Raw genomic sequence first — 20381 nt, 5'->3', positions numbered from 1 at the left:
CGAAAGTATGTGAACTGTGAACTTCCAAATGTTCAAGCTGGATTTAGAAAAGGCAGAGGAACTAGAGATCAAATTGCCAACATCTGTTGGATCATCGAAAAAGCAAGAAAGTTCCCCTAAAAATGCCTACTTCTGCTTTATTGTCTATGCCAAAGCCTTTGACTGTGTGGATCACAACAAACTGTGGAAAATTCTTCAAGATAGGAATACCAGACCACCTAACTTGCCTCCTGAGAAATCTGTACGCAGGTCAAGAAGCAACAGTTATAACTGGACATGGAACAACAGACTGGTTCCAAATTGGGAAAGGAGTTCGTCAAGGTTGTATATTGCCATCTTGCTTATTTAACTTATATACAGAGGACATCATCTGAAATGCCGGGCTGGATGAAGCATCAGCTGGAATTAAGACTGCTGGGAGAAATATCAATAACCTCAGATATGCAGATGACACCACCCTTATAGCAGAAAAGCAAAGAGGAACTAAAGAGCCTCTTGATGAAAGTGAAAGAGGAGACTGAAAAAGTTGGCTTAAACTCAACATTCAAAAAGCTAAGATCATGGCATCTGGTCCCATCGCTTCATGGCAAATAGATGGGGAAACAATGGAAACAGTGACAGTCTTTATTTTTTGGGCTCCAAAATCACTGCAGATGGTGACTATAGCCATGAAACTAAACCATGCTTGCTCCTTGGAAGAAAAGCTATGACCAACCTAGACAGCATATTAAAAAGCAGAGACATTATTTTGCCAACAAAGGTCCATCTAGTCAAAGCTATGGTTTTTCCAGTAGTCATGTATGGATATCAGAGTTGGACTATGAAGAAAGCTGGGCGCGAAAGAATCGATGCTTTTGAACTGAGGTGTTGGAGACTATTGAGAGTTCCTTGGACTGCAAGGAGATCCAATCAGTCAATCCCAAAGGAAGCCATTCCTGAATATTCATTGGAAGGACTAATGCTGAAGCTCCAATATTTTGGCCAGCTGATGGGAAGAACTGACTCATTGGAAAAGATCCTGTTGCTGGGAAAGATTGAAGGTGGGAGGAGAAGGGAATGACAGAGAATGAGATAGTTGGATGGCATCATTGACTTGATGGACATGAGTTTAAGTAAGCTCTGGGATTTGGTGTAGAACAGCGCAGCTGGTGTGCTGTAGTCCATGGGGTTTCAAATAGTTGGACCCGACTGAGTGACTAAACTGAACTGAACTGAAAATCACTGTGGAGAACCAGTTCTTTTTCCTACCTTAGGCTTTTTCTCAGGAGGCTGGGTAGAAAAGATGCTGACTTAATGGAAATTATATATACATATATATATATATAAAACTATATATAAACATATATATACATAATTGTATATTAACTAGTATATATTATAATATATATAAATTATGTATATAATGCTGAATTCTTATATAACAAAAAAAAGCAAATGAAACGAATAAGCAAAAAAGCAGAAACTATTAAATACAAACTATCAAATACAACAAGCAAATTCATTGCTTTTTTGTATAATTCTCAAGTCCCATTTAAGAACAGGTTTTTAATATAATGGGCTTCCCTTGTGACTCAGCTGGTAAAGAATCCTCCTGCAATGTGGGATATCTGGGTTTGATTCCTGGGTTGGGAAAATCCCATGGAGAAGGGAAAGGGTACCCACTCCAGTATCCTGGCCTGGAGAATTACATGGACTGTATAGTCTGTGGGGTCACAAAGAGTCGGAAACAACTGAGCGACTTTCACTTTCACTTTTAATATAATACAGTTAATAAATAAAAAGTTTACACCATTTGATGTATTTTGCTTATGTTTGGTATTTTTACTCAGTTCATTTATTAGTACTACAAGTGGTAAGTAATTAATTTATATTACTAACTTATGAACTTTTACTATATATAATAAGTAGATAACTATTATAAAAATTTTATTTTATTTTTAACACAAATTTGGAAGCAGGCAGATTGCTTTGATACAACTAATTAAACTTTTGACATTTATTAGCCCTTGGTGTCAACAAATTATATAGTCTAGTAAAGAATTACAGTTAAGCTTTTGAAATACTGAGCATGAAGTAGAAATAAAAAATTTGTCTGCTAATAGCATGTACAAATACCACTTACACCATTCTAAACACATGTACTACAAAGATAAATAATGATATTAGAAGTCTTGATAACACATAGAAAGTATCGCCACCATCACCACCACGAGTAACAATTATGATAGGAGTGATAAAAACAACACAATCAAAAGTTATCAAATGGTTGTCCTGAACTTGGAATGGTCCTAAGCACATTACATGTATAATCTTATTTAATACTTGAGAAATTTTTTAACCCATTTAAAAATATTTAAAATACAGAGATAGAAACATATTTAGAAAGTAGAAATTTCATCTTTTATCAGAATAATACAGTGAAAGCTTAAGATTAATTAGACTGGTCAAATCTTTTTTAGTATTTTCTGTCATCATGTCTTTATTTGTTCTTCATGTGCAAGAACTTGGTTTATAGTGCTTATTACAAAATACATGTTTTTTTGTTTGTTTTTCAAATTTAAATTTTTTCAATAAATATGGGAAAGAGAAGGGGATAAAAGGTATTACAGTAGTGATTTGTGCATATTATTTTTTGTTAAAGCTCAGTGGGTTTTTTTCCCAGTGTTTTTTATTTCATTTTTTAATTTTTGTCTTTTTTTATATTACAATTTTATCCTATGACAGTGGTAAGTCTTATCCCTCCTCTTTTTCCTCCTCCTCCTCTTCCTCTTCTGCCTCCTCCTCTCCCCCCTCCTCCTCCCCCTCCTCTCCCTCCTCCTCCTCCCCCTCCTCTCCCTCCTCCTCCTCCTCTCCCTCCTCCTCCTCTTCCTCTTCTCCCCCCTCCTCCTCTTTCTCCTCTTCTCCCTCCTCTTCCTCCTCCTCCTCCTCCTCTTCTTTCTCTTCTTCCTCCTCCACCTGCTTCTCTTTCTTTCCCTTCTCTTTTGCTGGCCCAGTTTCCACAGGGGTAAAAACCATCTCTTCTTCCACTAATATATTTGGAAAATAAGACTGTATTATCAAGACAATTGTGGCACTCAGTGAAAAACACATCATTCTTAGAAATAAAATCAATAAGCACAGTGGATTACACACAATTGGCCGGGGTACTTCCCATCTTGGATACCAATATCGGTAATCTGTAAATAAAGAAGTAATTGAAAGCTGGATTTCACATGAAGTAGTTGAATCGTTCAAGAAATAAAGGACAACAATACATACATATGGCTTGGTCACGATCTGCATTGCCTAGAAAGAAAAAGAAAGTTCATAAAGAATTACATAAAATTTCTTATTTTTCTAGAATATAAGATATTTTCCCCAACAATAATAATGTTATTCTTCTAGTTTTCAGGTACCATACCCTCATCTTTGATGTCCCCCCTTCAACCAGTAGCCAATTGTAAGGTACAACATATTTCTTTCAGTAGATTCTCCTGGTCTGCTAGAGAAAGCATGGAAGTATAGGAAGAAGAGGTATGGATTCCAGTACTTATTCTGTTTCTTAATCATCCTGTCAGCTTATATAAAGCACTTCACTTCTTCTTTCCAAAGACTGTTCCAGCTTCAACATTCTAGAATTCCATAACATCCTTTTTAAAAAATGAAGTACAGTTAATTTAATATTGTTATCTTATTTTTAATCTTTCTTGTCCCCACACCCCCCAATATCATTCAAAATTAGTCCTCTGAATCTATTCATTTTCCTCATTTAATTCTTATTTTCAGAAGCTTTTGGTTGCTCTTCATCTCACAGATGGCAAGGTTAACTGCAGAGCCTGGTACTCCTTGTTTTTGCTATCTAGCCCAGTGCTATCACAATGTGTTTCAGGAAATAAATTTCTTTTCCTTTGCTCATTTGGGCAGAGAAGTTCAAACAATCACTCCCAGATTCCACTAGGAAGGAGACTGGAAGGACAAATGCAGTTTTACCCATAGATACCTTATGGCAGAAAGTGAAGAGGAACTCAAAAGCCTCTTGATGAAGGTGAAAGTGGAGAGTGAAAAAGTTGGCTTAAAGCTCAACATTCAGAAAACGAAGATCATGGCATCCGGTCCCATCACTTCATGGGAAATAGATGGGGAAACAGTAGAAACAGTGTCAGACTTTATTTTTTGGGGCTCCAAAATCACTGCAGATGGAGACTGCAGCCATGAAATTAAAAGACGCTTACTCCTTGGAAGGAAAGTTATGACCAACCTAGATAGCATATTCAAAAGCAGAGACATTACTTTGCCAATTAAGGTCCGTCTAGTCAAGGCTATGCTTTTTCCTGTGGTCATGTATGGATGTGACAGTTGGACTGTGAAGAAGGCCGAGTGCCAAAGAATTGATGCTTTTGAACTGTGGTGTTGGAGAAGACTCTTGAGAGTCCCTTGGACTGCAAGGAGATCCAACCAGTCCATTCTGAAGGAGATCAGCCCTGGGATTTCTTTGGAAGGAATGATGCTAAAGCTGAAACTCCAGTACTTTGGCCACCTCATGCGAAGAGTTGACTCATTGGAAAAGACTCTGATGCTGGGAGGGATTGGGGGCAGGAGGAGAAGGGGACCACAGAGGATGAGATGGCTGGATGGCATCACTGACTCGATGGACGTGGGTCTGAGTGAACTCAGGGAGGCCTGGCGTGCTGCGATTCATGGGGTCGCAAAGAGTTGGACATGACTGAGCGACTGAACTGAACTGAACCTTAATGTCAACCAGGGCTTTGTCTTGCAATGATGCAAATCTTAGAGGAAAATTTAGAAATCACTCCTCAGGCACCTTGGAGATGAACTGAAGTTATCTGTTGGATTTCTGAAGCTATGTTAGCTTTCTGTGTTTGGTATTATTTATTACTTCATATTTTATGAACTAATTTCTATTTTAGAAAATCTTTTACTGGGACTTCCCTCGCAGTCCAGTGGTTAAGACTCCACACTTTACTGAAGGTTCAGTCCCTGGTAGGGCAGCATGTAAGATCTCACATGCTACACAGTGTGGCCAAAATACAAAAAAAACCCTTTTTACAGTACAGTCTGTATGTATTTTCTCTACTTCCTTTTGTGTGAAAGTGAAAGTCAAAGCCGCTCAGTCGTGTTCAACTCTTTGTGACCCCATATAGTCCATGGAATTCTCCAGGCCAGAATACTGGAGTGGGTAGCCTTTCCCTTTCCCAGGGGATCTTTCCAACCCAAGGATCGAACCCAGGTCTCCTGCATTGCAGACAGATTCTTTACCAGCTGAGCCACAAAGGATGCCCAATAATACTGGAGTGGGTAGCCTATCCCTTCTTCATGGGATCTTCCCGACCCAGGAATTGAACCGGGTTTCCTGCATTGCAGGCGGATTCTTTACTAACTGAGCTATGAGGGAAGCCCTTTGGTGTATGTGTATTTATTGCTTATTTTGAGCAATGATGCAATTAGTACATTTCTTTGTATCTTTAGTTCTCATCACTAATTTTCATTGATTACATTCTTCTTTTACTTTTGTACTTGATTTAAATACATTTAAATTTACTAACATTGCTATTGTTTGATTTATCATCTGTAAATAATATGTTTTGACCCCTGGCTATAAAAGATGATGAAATTAAGCACATTTTTTCTACCTCTCTCTTCTCTTGCCAAGTTTTATGAATTATATTATTTGTATATCACCAGATTTTATTACCCATACAGTTTGTTTTATCATTATAACCTTCAGGTTTGTTTTAATCTTTGTCTATCAATTAAGATTCAGTGCTTGAGGACAGTTCTTTCAGCGCAGTGTTTTGCTTTACCATTTATCTTTTTTGGTGAAAGTCATTCTCTAGTAGTTTATTGAAGTGCTTATGAGAACTATATGCCACAAGTTACTGCATATTCCCACAGTATGTCTATTTGCTTATATATGAAAGTTTGGGCTCTATACAAATTCCTGGTTGACACTTGTACTAAGGACAATGTAGGCATCACTCCACTGACCCTTAGGTTTTACTGTTATTGTAGAAAAGTTTGAGGCTGGTCTGGATGTTTCTCCTCTCTGCAGGATTGTCAGTTGCCAGTATGGCATTACTATCACATAAGTATATCAGTCGTGTCTGACTCTTTGCAATCCATGGACTGCAGCCCACCAGGCTTCTCTGTCCATGGCATTTTCCCAGCAGGAATACTGGAGTGGGTTGCCATTGCCTCCTCCAGGGCATCTTCCTGACCGCATCTCCTGCACTGCTGGCAGATTCTTTGCTGCTAAGCCACGGGGAAAGCTCCAAAGCTTTAGGTTTGAGTTTGCCAAAGACAAGACTGCTAGTGAAATTTGGACTATTTGAAAGAAGGAGAGACCATTATTCTTCAGAAGTGGCTGCTGGCCAGAGACCCGAATGGATTCGAGATTCAGTTACCTCTTCGGTAGAATGGGAAAGTTTTGCTTTGCTGCTGAACACTGAGACAGTTTGTGGGAACTTTCTCAAAGATTCTTGAGAATTGCAGCAATTTTCTGGTGAGCTTTTGAGAATCACCTACTTTGGTGTCCCAGGCTAAGAGGTCTTCAGAGTCTGCTTCCCTGACATTTTAGCTATTTTCCTCTGCTTTTTCGTGGCACCTTCTCTTATTTTCACTACCTGAGAGTTTACAGCATATTTCTCATTCTGAACACTGTATTTTCAGAATACTTAGAGTGGCTATTTTTTCTCTTTTCTTCAAAAAAGAGTTTGACTGTTAAACTCTTTAATAAATGATTTTACATTTTTGCTTAGATGCTTAAAGGATTCTTTTTTTCTTCTTACTTACTAGGCAATGTCCAGATGGTGACTACCTTCTGTCACTTTTTCTGGCACGTAGTATATACCTTTTTTCTTTACAAGGGTTTTATTTTATTTTATTTAAAATTGAAGTATAAGTGACATAAATCATTTGTTACAACACACAACATAATGATTTGACATTTGTATATTTTGTGACATGATCACCACAATAAGTCCAGTTTACATTCATTAGTATACATAGTTACACAATTTTTTCCTTAAGAACTTTTAATATATACTTTCTGAACAACTTTCAAATATGTAATACAGTATTATAAACTATAGTCACCATGATGTTCATTATTACATAATAAGTGGAGATGGAATTTCGTACTTTTGACCCCCTTCATCCATTTCATTCACTTACCTCTGGCAACCATTAATCTATTCATAGCTGCAAGCTTTTTTTTTGTTTGTTTGTTTTTAATTCCACATACAAGTGAGCTCATATGGTATTTGTCTTTCTCGGACTTAAATCACTTTATGTAATGCTCTCAGAGTCCATTCATATTGTCACAAGTGGCAAGATTTCCTTCTTTTTCATGGATAAATAATACTGCATTGTGCATATATATCACATTTTCTTTATCCATTTATCCACTAATGGACACTGAGGTTGTTTCCATATCTTGACTAGTATAAATAATGCTGCAATAAACATGGCAGTGTATGTATCTTTTCAAATTAGTGTTTTCATTTTCTTTGGATAAATACCTACAAGTGGAATTGCTGGATCATATGAGAGTCCCTTGGACTGCAAGGAGATCCAACCGGTCCATTCTAAAGGAGATCAGTCCTGGGTGTTCTTTGGAAGGAATGATGCTAAAGCTGAAACTCCAGTACTTTGGCCACCTCATGCGAAGAGTTGACTCATTGGAAAAGACTCTGATGCTGGGAGGGATTGGGGGCAGGAGGAGAAGGGGACGACAGAGGATGAGATGGCTGGATGGCATCACCGACTCAATAGAGGGAGTTGGTGATGGACAGGGAGGCCTGGCGTGCTGCAGTTCATGGGGTTGCAAAGAGTTGGACACGACTGAGAGACTGAACTGAACTGAACTGATGGTAGTTGTAGGGCTTCCCGGGTGGTGCAGTGGTAAAGAATCTGCCTGCCAATACAGGACATGCATGAGATGCAGGTTCAATTCCTGGGTTAGGAAAAGCCTCTGGAGTAGGAAATGGTAACCTACTCTACTATTCTGGCCTAGAAAATTCCACAGGCAGGGGAGAGTGACAGGCTATAGTCCACGGGGCCACAAAGAGTCAGACATGACTGAGTGTGCATGTGTACACACACACACACACATTAGTTGTATTTTTAATTTTGGAGGAACTTCCATATTATTTTCCATAGTGGCTATCTCAATTTACATTCTATAGTATGCACATTCAAGAATTTCTATTTCTGAAGTTTTTAGTTATTTCTTTAAATATCTATATATCTATCTATTCTCAGTTTTTAAATAAATCTGGATTTTGATTTATTTAGATATCTATGTATCTATCTATCCCCAGTTTTTAAACAAATCTGGATTTTGATTTATTTGGTGCTTCGTTGTGGCTGGATTAGGTTGTGCATCTTTGGTAGGAATACCACACAGGTGATGGATGACATGCTCTCCTCATTGAATTCTCTTAGGTGGTGGAGGGTTTTGTTTTTGATACTTCCTGTTGCTGGTGATATTCACTTTGACCATTGTGTTAGGTTGTGTCTGCCAGGCTCCTCCATCGTGAAGTTAGTCTTTACCCCTAATGAAGTACTTCTATGAGGAGTTACTTCTGAACTATGCAAATAAACTGTTTCTCATACAACTTTTAGTCACTTATTAATTTATATCAGTATGAATTATAGTGTCCTGTTTTATCCAGTGAGTTATAATTGACTACTATTATCCTTATTTTGGTGCTCAAATTGTCCCAGTTTGACCAGTAAAAGCCCTTTAAGATGGCTTCTGTGTCCTTTATGTTACATGTCTCCACCATTCTTTGAGCACTTCCTTGCTTTCAGGTAGAAAAAGATGTTTGGGGTTTATTTAATGTTTCTCCTGCCCCAGCCCTGGAATTTGACCTTTCTCCAGAGAGTCCTGGCTCCCTTTAGTGTGGACTGGAATTTAGAAACCAAGGTCTGAGTACTATTGTGCTCATTGCATCACTCAGTCATGTCCGACTCTTTGCAACCCCACAGACTGTAGCCCACCAGGCTCTTCTGTCCATGGAATTCTTCAGGCAAGAATACTGAAGTGGGTTGCCATGCCCTTCTCCAGGGGATCTTCCTCACCCAGGGATCAAACTTGCATCTCTTACATCTCCTGCATTGGCAGGCAAGTTCCTTACCACTAGCGCCACCTTGGAAGCCCCCGTTGCTTTAGGGCTGAGAGGACACTGTTCCAAGGCTGTCTCAGAGCTAGGCAATAAATGTATGTTGATACATACATATAGAAATATTTATGTCTATGTTTATTTATATTTATTGAAACTCTTAAGTTCCAGTAACTCTAAATCATCCAAATCATCACCAAAAGATTTGGGCTTGTTTTCCTCCTTTACATATTCATATGCCATCCTCTGACAGTGAGAAAATCTGCTCCATTATCCTTAATCTATTTGCTTATTTGATCTATCCTCCAATTGCTTCTGGGCTTCCCTGGTAGCTCAGATGGTAAAGAATCCGATTGCAATGTGGGAGATCTGGGTTTGACTCGGGGTTGGGAAGATCCCCTGGAGAAGGGAAGGGCTAGCCACTCCAGTATTCTGGCCTGGAGAATTCCATGGACAGAGGATTCTGGCAGGCTACAGTCCATATGGGGTCGCAAAGAGTTAGACACGACTGAGAGACTTTCACTTTCACTTTCTCTTTTTTTTTCCACTTTCACTTTCCAAAATGCTTCTAATCTCCCATCACTGCTTCTACTCCCTCTTCTTGCTTGGACTCTGATACTCCACATTGGGGTGGTAGAGTTGCCAGATTCAGCAAATAAAAATATAGGATGCCTAGTTATATTCAAATTTCAGAAAACAACAGACATATTTTAGTATAAGAATAGCCTATGTAATATTTGGGATATATTTATACTAAAAATACTTTTATTTTTTTGAAATTCAAATTTAACTGGATGCCTAGCATTTCAAAATTTTTTAATTGAAGTGCAGTTGATTTTAAATGTTGTGCCAATCTCTGTGGTACAGCAAAGTGTCTCAGTTAAACACATATATAAATTATTTTTTACATTATTTTCCATTATGGTTTATCACAGGATATTCAATACAGTTTCCTGTGCTATACATTGGGACCTTGTTGTTTATCTATTTTAAATGTATAGCTTCCATCTACCAACCTCAAACACTCAGTCCATCTCTCTCCCTCCTCCTCTGGATGCCCAGCATTTAATCTGGCAATGGGCAGGCTGATCCTCTACTTGGATCCTTCTCCCACCCTGCTCAGACTCTGAAAGTTAGCTTTGGGCTTCTCCAACATATGGATTCCTTTCTTACACCACTAGGACTCTGACCCCTCCCATGCCAAGCCACCTCCCCCGACATTAAAAGCTTCCTCACCTAGTTTGGACTCTGATACCTAGTGTGAGGAGATTGCCCTCAAATGCGGAGGCCCCCTTAGCTGCTTCCTTTTTAACACCTCTCTTCAGGTCAGCCCTAGATGTGAATCTTCTCCCCATTCTGCCTGGGCTCCCACACAGGTCCAGCCCAGACCTCCAGGGATGCCTTCCTCACCTGGTCAGACTCTGACACACTGCCAGGCATCTCCCTCCCACCCCGGGTGGATCTGTCCCCACCATGCCTGGACTGTGACACCGCAGAGTGAGCCACTCTGCATGGACATGCCATTACTCTGATGAGGGGCTCCAAGCCTGATCTCCAGCAGGCACACTCACCTCAGCCCTTGAGGGCTCTAGCTCTCCACACATGGCCGTACCCCATGTGTTCTCACCCCACTTAGGCTCTCTCTTCATGCCCACTGTATCATGTATGAATTCCTTGTGTTCTTGCTACCCCATGTGTCCTCACCCCGCTTCGGCTCTCTCCTCATGCCCGCTGCATCATGTATGGATTCCCTGCCTTCTTGCTTAGGTGCTAACATGTCTCCCTCTGTGTGGATGCCTACCCCTTTCTGACCTATGCAACGGTTTTAGGTCTGGATATTCCTAGGAAGAGATAGAAAAAGGGAAGAGGAAAGGCAAGGTTTTGCATCTTGATTCAGATGAAGCAAGGGAAGAAATGTTACCGTGGGTAACTCCAGCACTAGTTTCTTTAACACAAAAGATAATATGCCCCTGTCTGAATTTACTCCCTACTACATTCTTGTAAGCATCTTGGGTTATATGCTCTTATATTTAGAAAAATGAAAAGAAAAATTTATTAATAAAACATTTTCTAGTTTTATCTTCTGAATATTTTGGGGGAAAAACAAAAGTAAAAGGCTATTATATTAACCATTTGCTATTTTACTTCTTTTCTCTTTTTAATAAATGTTTTAGAATATCCTATTCTTTAGAGCAGTCATTCTCAAACAGGCTGATATTTCAGGAATTAGATGCAAAGCTTGTCTTCAGAGTAAAACTGTTAGTTCTCATTCCTTCTTTCAGATATTCTAGTATGTCCTTAGGGGCAGGAATAAGAGTTAGAGAGGGCAGAAAAGGCTGTGCAGTTTAAAAAAGTCTAAAGATGATACAGTTTGATACCACCTTTGATAATATAACAAAACCTTTCTGATCTAAGGAACAATATTAACATGACAATGAAAGACTAGTGTTCACCACTTCATTTTCTTGTCATTCAATGCATTATGGAATTTTTTCATGTTTCAGTTATTTTCTTTAGCTTACTGCATAGAAAATCTGTGCATCTGTCATAGCCGTCACATTGAGAACACATTAATCCTCGTTGATAAGGCCTTCTTGACAGACCTCTTCTACAAGAAAGCAGAAACATCTTATTAGAAAAAGTCTCAAGTTTCATGTTATCTAAATAATATAGTTACTGGACTTTTAGTTAATTTATAAAGGTGATTTCATTTAAAAAAGGGACTCAAGAAAGTACTTAAATTGGATATATAGTCTTCCCCCTTTTCCTCCCTAGAAATAGTCTCTTCTGAAACTAATTCCCATGACTCTTAAACAAAGTGTTGTAATTTAAATTTGAGGGAGTTTTAAAGCTTCTTTCATTTTAGTTTGTAGCAAAATTTTCCTTTAAAAAGTGGATGTTATAGAATGCTTCATAACTAATTGCTTTCTGGTTGGCATAAATATACAAAAAGCTATGTATGAATGATATATTAATTTTTTGGAGCATTTGAAAAATCCTGAAATGCCTATTATTCCAAAGATCCAGCTACATGGATTATTTTGAGGTAATCATGAAAAATATATAAGTGTATAAACAAGCAATAAAGGAAAATGGGATTTTAGAAAGTTGGTTTAATCCATTGTACAGAGCACAGGGGAGAAGTTAAAAAAATATTACATCAATTGCCCAGAGCTAGGTTAGGAAACTGCTAAGTCGCTTTAGTCGTGTCCGACTCTGCAACCCTATGGACCATAGCCTGCCAGGTTCCTCTGACCATGAGATTCTCCAGGCAAGAATATTGGAGTGGGTTGCCATTTCCTCTTCAAGGGGATCTTCTGGACCCAGGGATTGAACCCAGGTCTTCTGCAATGCAGGCAGATTCTTTGCCATCTGAGCCACCAGGGAAGCCCAAGTTAGGATGGCAGCCTGAAACAGGTATGAATTGGGAAGCATAGTTTAAAATATTTAAAATAAAAAGTAGAAGATAAATGGGGAAAATACGTTTTTGAGTGAGGAGAGGGTCATTATTTGTGGCTATTTAAACAAGGCTATTTACTCAGTGTATAGTTGCAAGTCATAAAAACAAACATTAGGCATTTAAGTCCTTGGCCATCTGGACCATTTAGAAGAAGGACAAACCTTGGAAATAGACATTCAAAAACTATCTGATATCTTTGGATGGCAAACTTTCAAGTCCATCAAGGATATACAGAGATCTGTTGTTATTTGCAGATCATGTAGGGCTCTAGGGCTTCTCTGATAGCTCAAACAGCAAAGAATCTCCCTGCAGTGCAGGAGACCTGGTTTCAATCCCTGGTTCAGGAAGATCCCTTGGAGAACAGCATGGCAACCCACTCCAGTATTTTTGCCTGGAGAATTCAGACAGAGGAGCCTGGCAGGCTCCAGTCCATGCGGTTGCAAAAGACTGTTCTACAGTCAAACCATTTCAAGGAGGAAATGGATTTTGTCTGGATCCCAGCCAGAATACTAGCCTTCAAGAAATCCAAGAATTGATCTAATCACCTTTACCTAATATCCTCCACTACTTTTATTGTGTTAATCCTTTTGCACTGAAACAGATGCCTCCAACACAAAAGAGCTTATCCTGTTGTAAAACCAGGGATGGGGGAAGCTTTTTTCCTGTACCAGTGCAGAGCTACTCGCTATAAAGATGGCCTTTAAACACCTGGAGCATAGGCCAATGACCCTGTGACCATAATGTCTGATAACTCTGGCTTGGAATAACTCTGAAAAGGCAAATAAATATGTAAATAAACATATTATTTAATCAAAATAAATAAATTCACACTGTGCTAGAATACAGTGGGCCTCCTTTTTTGAAGATAAGATTATAAAGATATTTATATTAGGTAGTCAGAAATGCCAAGCTTTCATGTTAATCTTCCCCTTGTTCTGAGTTTCTAAAAAGTTTAACCTAAAGCAGTCTGAGTCTGAATCTACAGACTATCCCAATAAACTAGAGAAAAACACAATGCAATAAGTAGCAAAGATTATCTTTTAGAGATTCTATCTGGCACTCCTTCTGTACAAGTCCACAATTGCAATTGGAATTACTAGACTGGATTAGAAGAAAACAACAGATAAGTATAATTAGCAAAGTTCATTGAAATTTCATAGGTTTCCTGGCAATGCCTGAAGAAATAGATGATAGTAGAGACTTTAGACACCTGCCTTTGCTGAGAAGCAGCCCAGTGGTTCTCTGAGACAAAGTTATGACTCTGAACACTGACCTCTGGAGCTTTTGTTAGACTCACATCTGGTCATATCTTTAGTTTATTGCTACCGACAGGATATGTGTCCATTCTTGCCTGGAAAATCCCATAGACGAAGGAACCTGGTAGACTACAGTCCATGGGGTTGCAAAAAGTTGGACACGACTGAGTGACTTCACTTTTACCTTCCACCCATGTTGCCTGGGTGGTCCAATGGGTAAACTACTCCCATGCCCAACTTGACGTCCATTAGAAGACCATTATTCAAATTTTATAAGAGATCTATACTGTTCCAGTGTGATGTAAACTTTCAATGCCTGCCACTTTGCCCATAAAGGAGGGACTCCAGCTCCATGGACTGACAATCAAGCAATTACAGCTTATAGGTAGATTCTTCTCTTCAAAGTTCTCCATATGCAGACTCATATAGTCTGTATATTGTCCATGGAACAATGGCCAGAGTGCATCAAATGGATGTTGATTTTTCTATATTATACAACCAGAATAGCTAGGCCACCTATAATAACTCCTTTCACTTTTACTCCATCCTTATAACATTGAGACTTTATTTTTCTGGGCTCCAAAATCACTACAGATGGTGATTGCAACCATGAAATTAAAAGACGCTTACTCCTTGGAAGGAAAGTTATGACCAACCTAGATAGCATATTCAAAAGCAGAGACATTACTTTGCCAACAAAGGTTCATCTAGTCAATGCTATGGTTTTTCCTGTGGTCATGTATGGACGTGAGAGTTGGACTGTGAAGAAGGCTGAGCGCCGAAGAATTGATGCTTTTGAACTGTGGTGTTGGAGAAGACTCTTGAGAGTCCCTTGGACTGCAAGGAGATCCAACCAGTCCATTCTGAAGGAGATCAGCCCTGGGATTTCTTTGGAAGGAATGATGCTAAAGCTGAAACTCCAGTACTTTGGCCACCTCATGCGAAGAGTTGACTCATTGGAAAAGACCCCGATGCTGGGAGGGATTGGGGGCAGGAGGAGAAGGGGATGACAGAGGATGAGATGGCTGGATGGCATCACTGACTCGATGGACTTGAGTCTCAGTGAACTCTGGGAGTTGATGATGGACAGGGAGGCCTGGCATGCTGCGATGCATGGGGTCGCAAAGAGTCGGACACGACTGAGTGACTGATCTGATCTGATCTATAACATTGAGAAATGTCATAGTTCTGGCTTCTGATTCATATCCAGACATCTACAGATTTCCAAGTAGACTTAAAGAGCCTATCCCAATAAGCTAGAGAAAACTACAATGCAATAAGCAGCAAAGAAGATTATCTTTTAGAGGTTCTATCTGGCACTCCTTCTGCTTCACCTATTTGTCTTTGCCAAAAACTTCATGACTACTTCTTGGACGTATTCAAGGTCAAGGTCAAGGACTCTGTTGTTTCCTGCCTCAGATTATCCCTGTATGTGCAAAGCTATCTCAATTTATATCTCTTCCTGTGAAAATCAGTTGGTCTCTTCCCTTCACTTTCACATCTTGCACTTAAAGGACTAGGAACCACAAACACCATCAACGCTTCTTTGAGGCTGATATTATGTAGCTGTACCAATCCTCTCATCTTCCCCAGGATACCATCTTCCTCTGATCAGGCCTCCTTACTCACATTGGTATCTGACTCACAGTTTGCTTTTCAGTCAAAATTTTGCCATCATCTACAAATTTGGGACCTAGATGATTACAGTATCCAATAACTTGGTCTCTGTGTTACTGGATATCTTTACCATCATAATGTTCCAAAACTGTCACTTTTATAGCCACATTCTAGATCTTGTAATCTCCTAAAATGTCTCTACTTCTGAACTCACAAAAGTTACATATTCCACTCATTGACTGCAACATCCTATCCTTCCAGGTTGTTAAGTCATTTACTCCTGTAACATTTGTCCATTAATTTCACTGGTTCCACAAGTCTACTTTCTTTCCTATTTTTCTCCCTATCCATCATGTTCTCTCTTCTCGATCCAGTTTAGATTTATCAGTTTGCATACTCTTTAGCTAAAAACCTGAAACTCTCTTGCACTATTTTCCTTTACAGCCACCTGACAAAACCCCAGAGTTGGGGAAAGTGAGGGAATCTTACTGTCTGCATGTTCCATACCTGCTTCAGGGCTGCTGGGTGCTGCTGGAGGGAAATCATTAAATTAGGTAGAGAATATTTCTATCATTCTCTATTCAGCTTCCTCTCTCATTATCCATAATAACTATTTCAAACCTTCCCAGTCCTCAAAATTCTCATTTCACTGTCTTCCCCTTTATTCTTAGGACATGATGTATTCTTTTTCACAAAGAGACATAACAGCCCTTAGACTGGAACTTGAGAAGTTTTCTGTCACTAAATTTGAGAAATATACCTTTTCCTTCTTTCTTTCCTTTCTGGTACAACTGAAGAATTGCTCCTCATTCTTTCTAAGGCTAATCTCTTTTAAACTTCTGCTTTCTCAGGGACTTGTATCTTTACATATACACTGCTTTTATTATTCATAAAGAATTACTTTTATTCTGTATTAGAGCCTTCATGTCAATATTTAAGTATGTTCACATCTTCTGCATTTTAAAAATGAGACAAAATAAAAATAACAAACAGTTCTAAGTTCATTCCATCCTAGTACCAATTTCCTCTGCTCCACAGAAACAGCTTCTCCTATGTTTACCAATGAATTCTTCAGATCTGATATTTTAAAGTCCTGACTTTGCCTGACCTCTTAGAATTTGAAATTATGGATAAATTCATCCCTTTAAAAATATTCTTTCCCCACATCTTAACTGATCCCATACTCTTTGGCCTTTTCTCCTACCTGTCTGGCTACACTTCTTTGGTCACCTCTCCCATTCATGCTTCACTATCCACCCTTAAATGTTGGCATGACATTCCCCAGGGCCTCCTCTCTTCTCAGTCTATGCTTTCTTGCTAAGCAGTCTCATCTATTCCCATGGTTTAAATTACCCTATGTATTCTAGCACTCCAAATATTTGTTCTATGCCATTCCTCACTCATGAGTTTCTGACCTAAATAACCACCTGCTTACTAAACATCTCAAGATGAGTATTTCACAGCCAACCCAAAGTCATTATGTATAAAATGGAACTCATCATTTCCTCCCAAAAAGTTCCTTGTTCCTCTTTGGAGTTAATGCCAATACCATTCGTGGCTGAGTCACAAATTTGAGAATATTCCTTGACTATTTCCTCTCTTGGATTATTTAAAGCAATAAATTACAAATCTTATTATTTACACCTTCTAGAAATTTCTTGAAACTTCTCCAATCTCAACCTAGACATCCCTTGTTAAAGTCTTTTTTCCCAGCCCATGATTTCATACCTGCTTTTACACCAACTCTTTTTTATTTAAAATACAGATATTGGGTGTATTTGGTTAATGTTGTGTATTTTTTTAAAAATTTCTTTCCCAATGGTCTACAAGTGTTTTCAGGATAGACACAATGTAAATAATATGGAATTCTATTGCTTAGTTATTGTTTAAATACACTTACTACAAATGTATTTAAATAAATAAAAGATCCTGTAGGCAGCTGCAACATGTCTAATAACAACCAATTTTTTTCCCTCCACCCTACATCTTTTCATAGTGCTGTTAATAAAATTATCACTTAAGTTTAAATTCTAATGCTCATCTTTTACTGTACCCCCTTCAATATCTAAATTCAAGGCTAATCTAATTAATGCTGTTTTATTTTACTTTAGTGTGTTTTGCTTAGAAATGTATAATTTTAAAATTTTATTATTTTTTGATCACACCACAAGGCTTGTGGGATCTCATTTCCCCTAACAGGGACAGAACCTGTGCTCTTAGCAGTGAAAGTGTGGAATCTTAACTGGAGCACCAGGGAATTCCCAGAAATGTATAAGTTTTTACCTTTGAAATTGAAAATAATCACTAGGAAATGACATATGTAAATACTGCTTCAGTTCACTTTTTCTGATGCATTATAAGCTATCTTAAGCTTTATATATTCTCTATATGAGAGTCCCTTGGACTGCAGGGAGATCCAACCAGTCCATTCTGAAGGAGATCAGTCCTGGGTGTTCTTTGGAAGGAATGATGCTAAAGCTGAAACTCCAGTACTTTGGCCACCTCATGTGAAGAGTTGACTCATTGGAAAAGACTCTGATGCTGGGAGCGATTGAGGGCAGGAGGAGAAGGGGACAACAGAGGATGAGATGGCTGGATGGCATCACTGACTCGATGGATGTGAGTCTGAGTGAACTCCGGGAGTTGGTGATGGACAGGGAGGCCTGGCGTGCTGCGATTCATGGGGTCGCAAAGAGTTGGACACGACTGAGCGACTGAACTGACTGACTGACTGACTGATATATTCTCTATAGATTTTACTCTCTATAGATTCTTTTCTTTTGCTTATAATTTTCTTTTCTCTGATTATTATTTCTGTTCCATTTATTTTCTGTTCTTTAGGAACACTAATTTATAGATTTATTACCCTACATGGTTCCTTTCTTTTTACATATATTTTTACTTCTATTCTCCATCTTTGTGTTATGAAAATTTTCAAGATTGTCATTGACTCATATTTTCCCTATTGCCAAATCTATTTTATTCTTCCATTCTGTACTAGCTTGCTGTTGCTACTTTAACAAATTGCCACAAACTGGGTGGTTTAAAACAATAGAAATTTGTTTTCTCAGTTCTGGAGGTCTGAAGTCCAAAATCAAGGTGCTGTCAGGACTTTGCTCCCTTCAAAGGCTCACAGAGAAAATTCCTTGACTCTCCCAGCTCCCGGTGGCTCCAGGAGTTCCTTGATTTCTGAATGTATCACTTCAACCTCTCCCTCCACAGTACATTGCCTTTTTCTCTTTTGTGTGTCTAGTGCTGAATCCCCTTCTCCCTCTCGCTTATGAGGGTACGAGTAATTGCATTTAGGTCCTACCTGAATAAGACAAGTGCCTCCTCTCAAGATCCTTATCTTAAACATATCATATTTTTTTTATAAGTCACTATTCACTCTTGCCATGTATCAATAAGTTAATATTCACAAGTTCTGTGAATTAGGACCTGGATACATCCTTTAGTGGGGGGGGGGGGGGCGGGTCACCATTCAGTCCACTACACATTCTAATTTTCAATTTGGCTTTCTTATTTTCACTCCTACTAAGTATTTTATAAGACTGTGATGAACTGATTTTTCTACCAACTATTGTTAAGAAAGATAGCTATGACTGCCTATTTTGAGTGCATATCAAATAAACCTTGGGGTGAGGTGCCTGATATATGAGCCAACCTAGATCCTTCATAAGTAGATTTTCCAATGTCTGTATCAAAGAAGAAAATAGTTGTAAAAATTTCAAGACAAAGAAGCCTATGGGACAAATGGGTGGAAAGAAGAGTAATCCTAACATCTAGTCTGGAGAAGGAAATGGCAACCCACTCCAGTGTTCTTGCCTGGAGAATCCCAGGGACAGGGGAGCCTGGTGGGCTGCCGTCTATGGGGTGGCACAGATTCGGACACGACTGTAGTGACTTAGGAGCAGCAGCAGCAGCAGCAACATCTAGTAGGTTCATCTTATCACTATAGTCATGGCACTAGCTATCTTTTTTACACATAGTAATATATATCTATGTCAATGCTTCTCTCTCAGTTCATCCCACTATTCTCCTTCTACTGCGTCTATAGGTCACTCCTGTTATTAAGGTTAACAAATACCTTCATCTTATCAAATGGAAATGTCATCTTTCCTTCCTCATCTTTCTTTCTAATTCTTTGAGGAGTATCTCATACAGTTAACCACTTTGGGCATCATGACTCATGTTCTTCACGTGGATTCCAAGTATCCTTATCCTTAGCATTGTTTGGGTTTCCCTCTTTTCTTATTAGCCTCTTTACTTTCCTTTGTCAGCTCTTTTGCCTTAGGTTGAAATACTGTATTACTCTAGATCTTAGTACTTAAATTAACTCACCAAACTTCCTCTTCCATAAGGTGATATCATTCAGGACTGCAATTCATTTCTATGTCAGGGCCTTTATAGCAGCAGTTTACTTCAAACCATTCCCAGATCAAATTGTACATATCTCACATGCCATTGATGATTTTGAACTGTGGTGTTGCATAAGACTCTTGAGAGTCCCTTGGACTGCAAGGAGACCAAACCAGCCAATCCTAAAGGTCATCAGTCCTGAATATTGATTCGAAGGACTGACTCATTGGATGCTGGGAAAGATTGAAGGCAGGAGGAGAAGGGGATGACAGAGGATGAGATGGTTGCATGACATCATTGACTCAATGGATATGAGTTTGAGCAAACTCCAGGAGTTGGTGAAGGACAGGGAAGTCTGGCATGCAGCAGCAGTCCATGAGCTTGCAGAGTCGGACATGACTGAGCAGCTGAACTGAACTGAATAAAAACCAATCCATATACTGAAAGTCTAACCCAAGATACAAGTCTATAGCCTGTACTACAGAAACAGTCTCCAATTGTGCTTGTTTCTCTTTGTACCCTTGTTTTCCTATACTGCATTTTCACCATAATAGCAAGAGCAATCTT

At 38.9% G+C, this 20381-nt stretch overlaps 1 protein-coding gene across 3 annotated transcripts in view; it reads right to left on the bottom strand.

Annotated features, from left to right (window-relative positions):
- Positions 1-2997: 2997 nt before the first annotated feature.
- Positions 2998-20381, bottom strand: part of GLIPR1L2 (GLIPR1 like 2) — a 45679-nt gene continuing 28295 nt past the window's right edge. Inside the window, exons 4-5 of one of the 3 annotated variants that reach the window (XM_070788837.1) lie at positions 3259-3285; positions 2998-3176 (exon numbers count right to left, since the gene is read on the bottom strand). In XM_070788837.1, the coding sequence (XP_070644938.1) occupies positions 3270-3285 (16 nt within the window). In that variant the 3' untranslated portion in view covers positions 2998-3176; positions 3259-3269. Of the gene's footprint in view, positions 3286-9993; positions 11731-20381 lie in introns of those variants that run through there. The other 2 variants (XM_070788835.1, XM_070788836.1) reach the window with 2 other exon arrangements.

The sequence above is a fragment of the Bos indicus genome, chromosome 5 (assembly GCF_029378745.1).
Source record: "Bos indicus isolate NIAB-ARS_2022 breed Sahiwal x Tharparkar chromosome 5, NIAB-ARS_B.indTharparkar_mat_pri_1.0, whole genome shotgun sequence".
NCBI lineage: Eukaryota > Metazoa > Chordata > Mammalia > Artiodactyla > Bovidae > Bos > Bos indicus.
The sequence above is the reverse complement of the archived record's forward strand: the minus strand, read 5'-3'. Positions and strand labels throughout refer to the sequence as shown.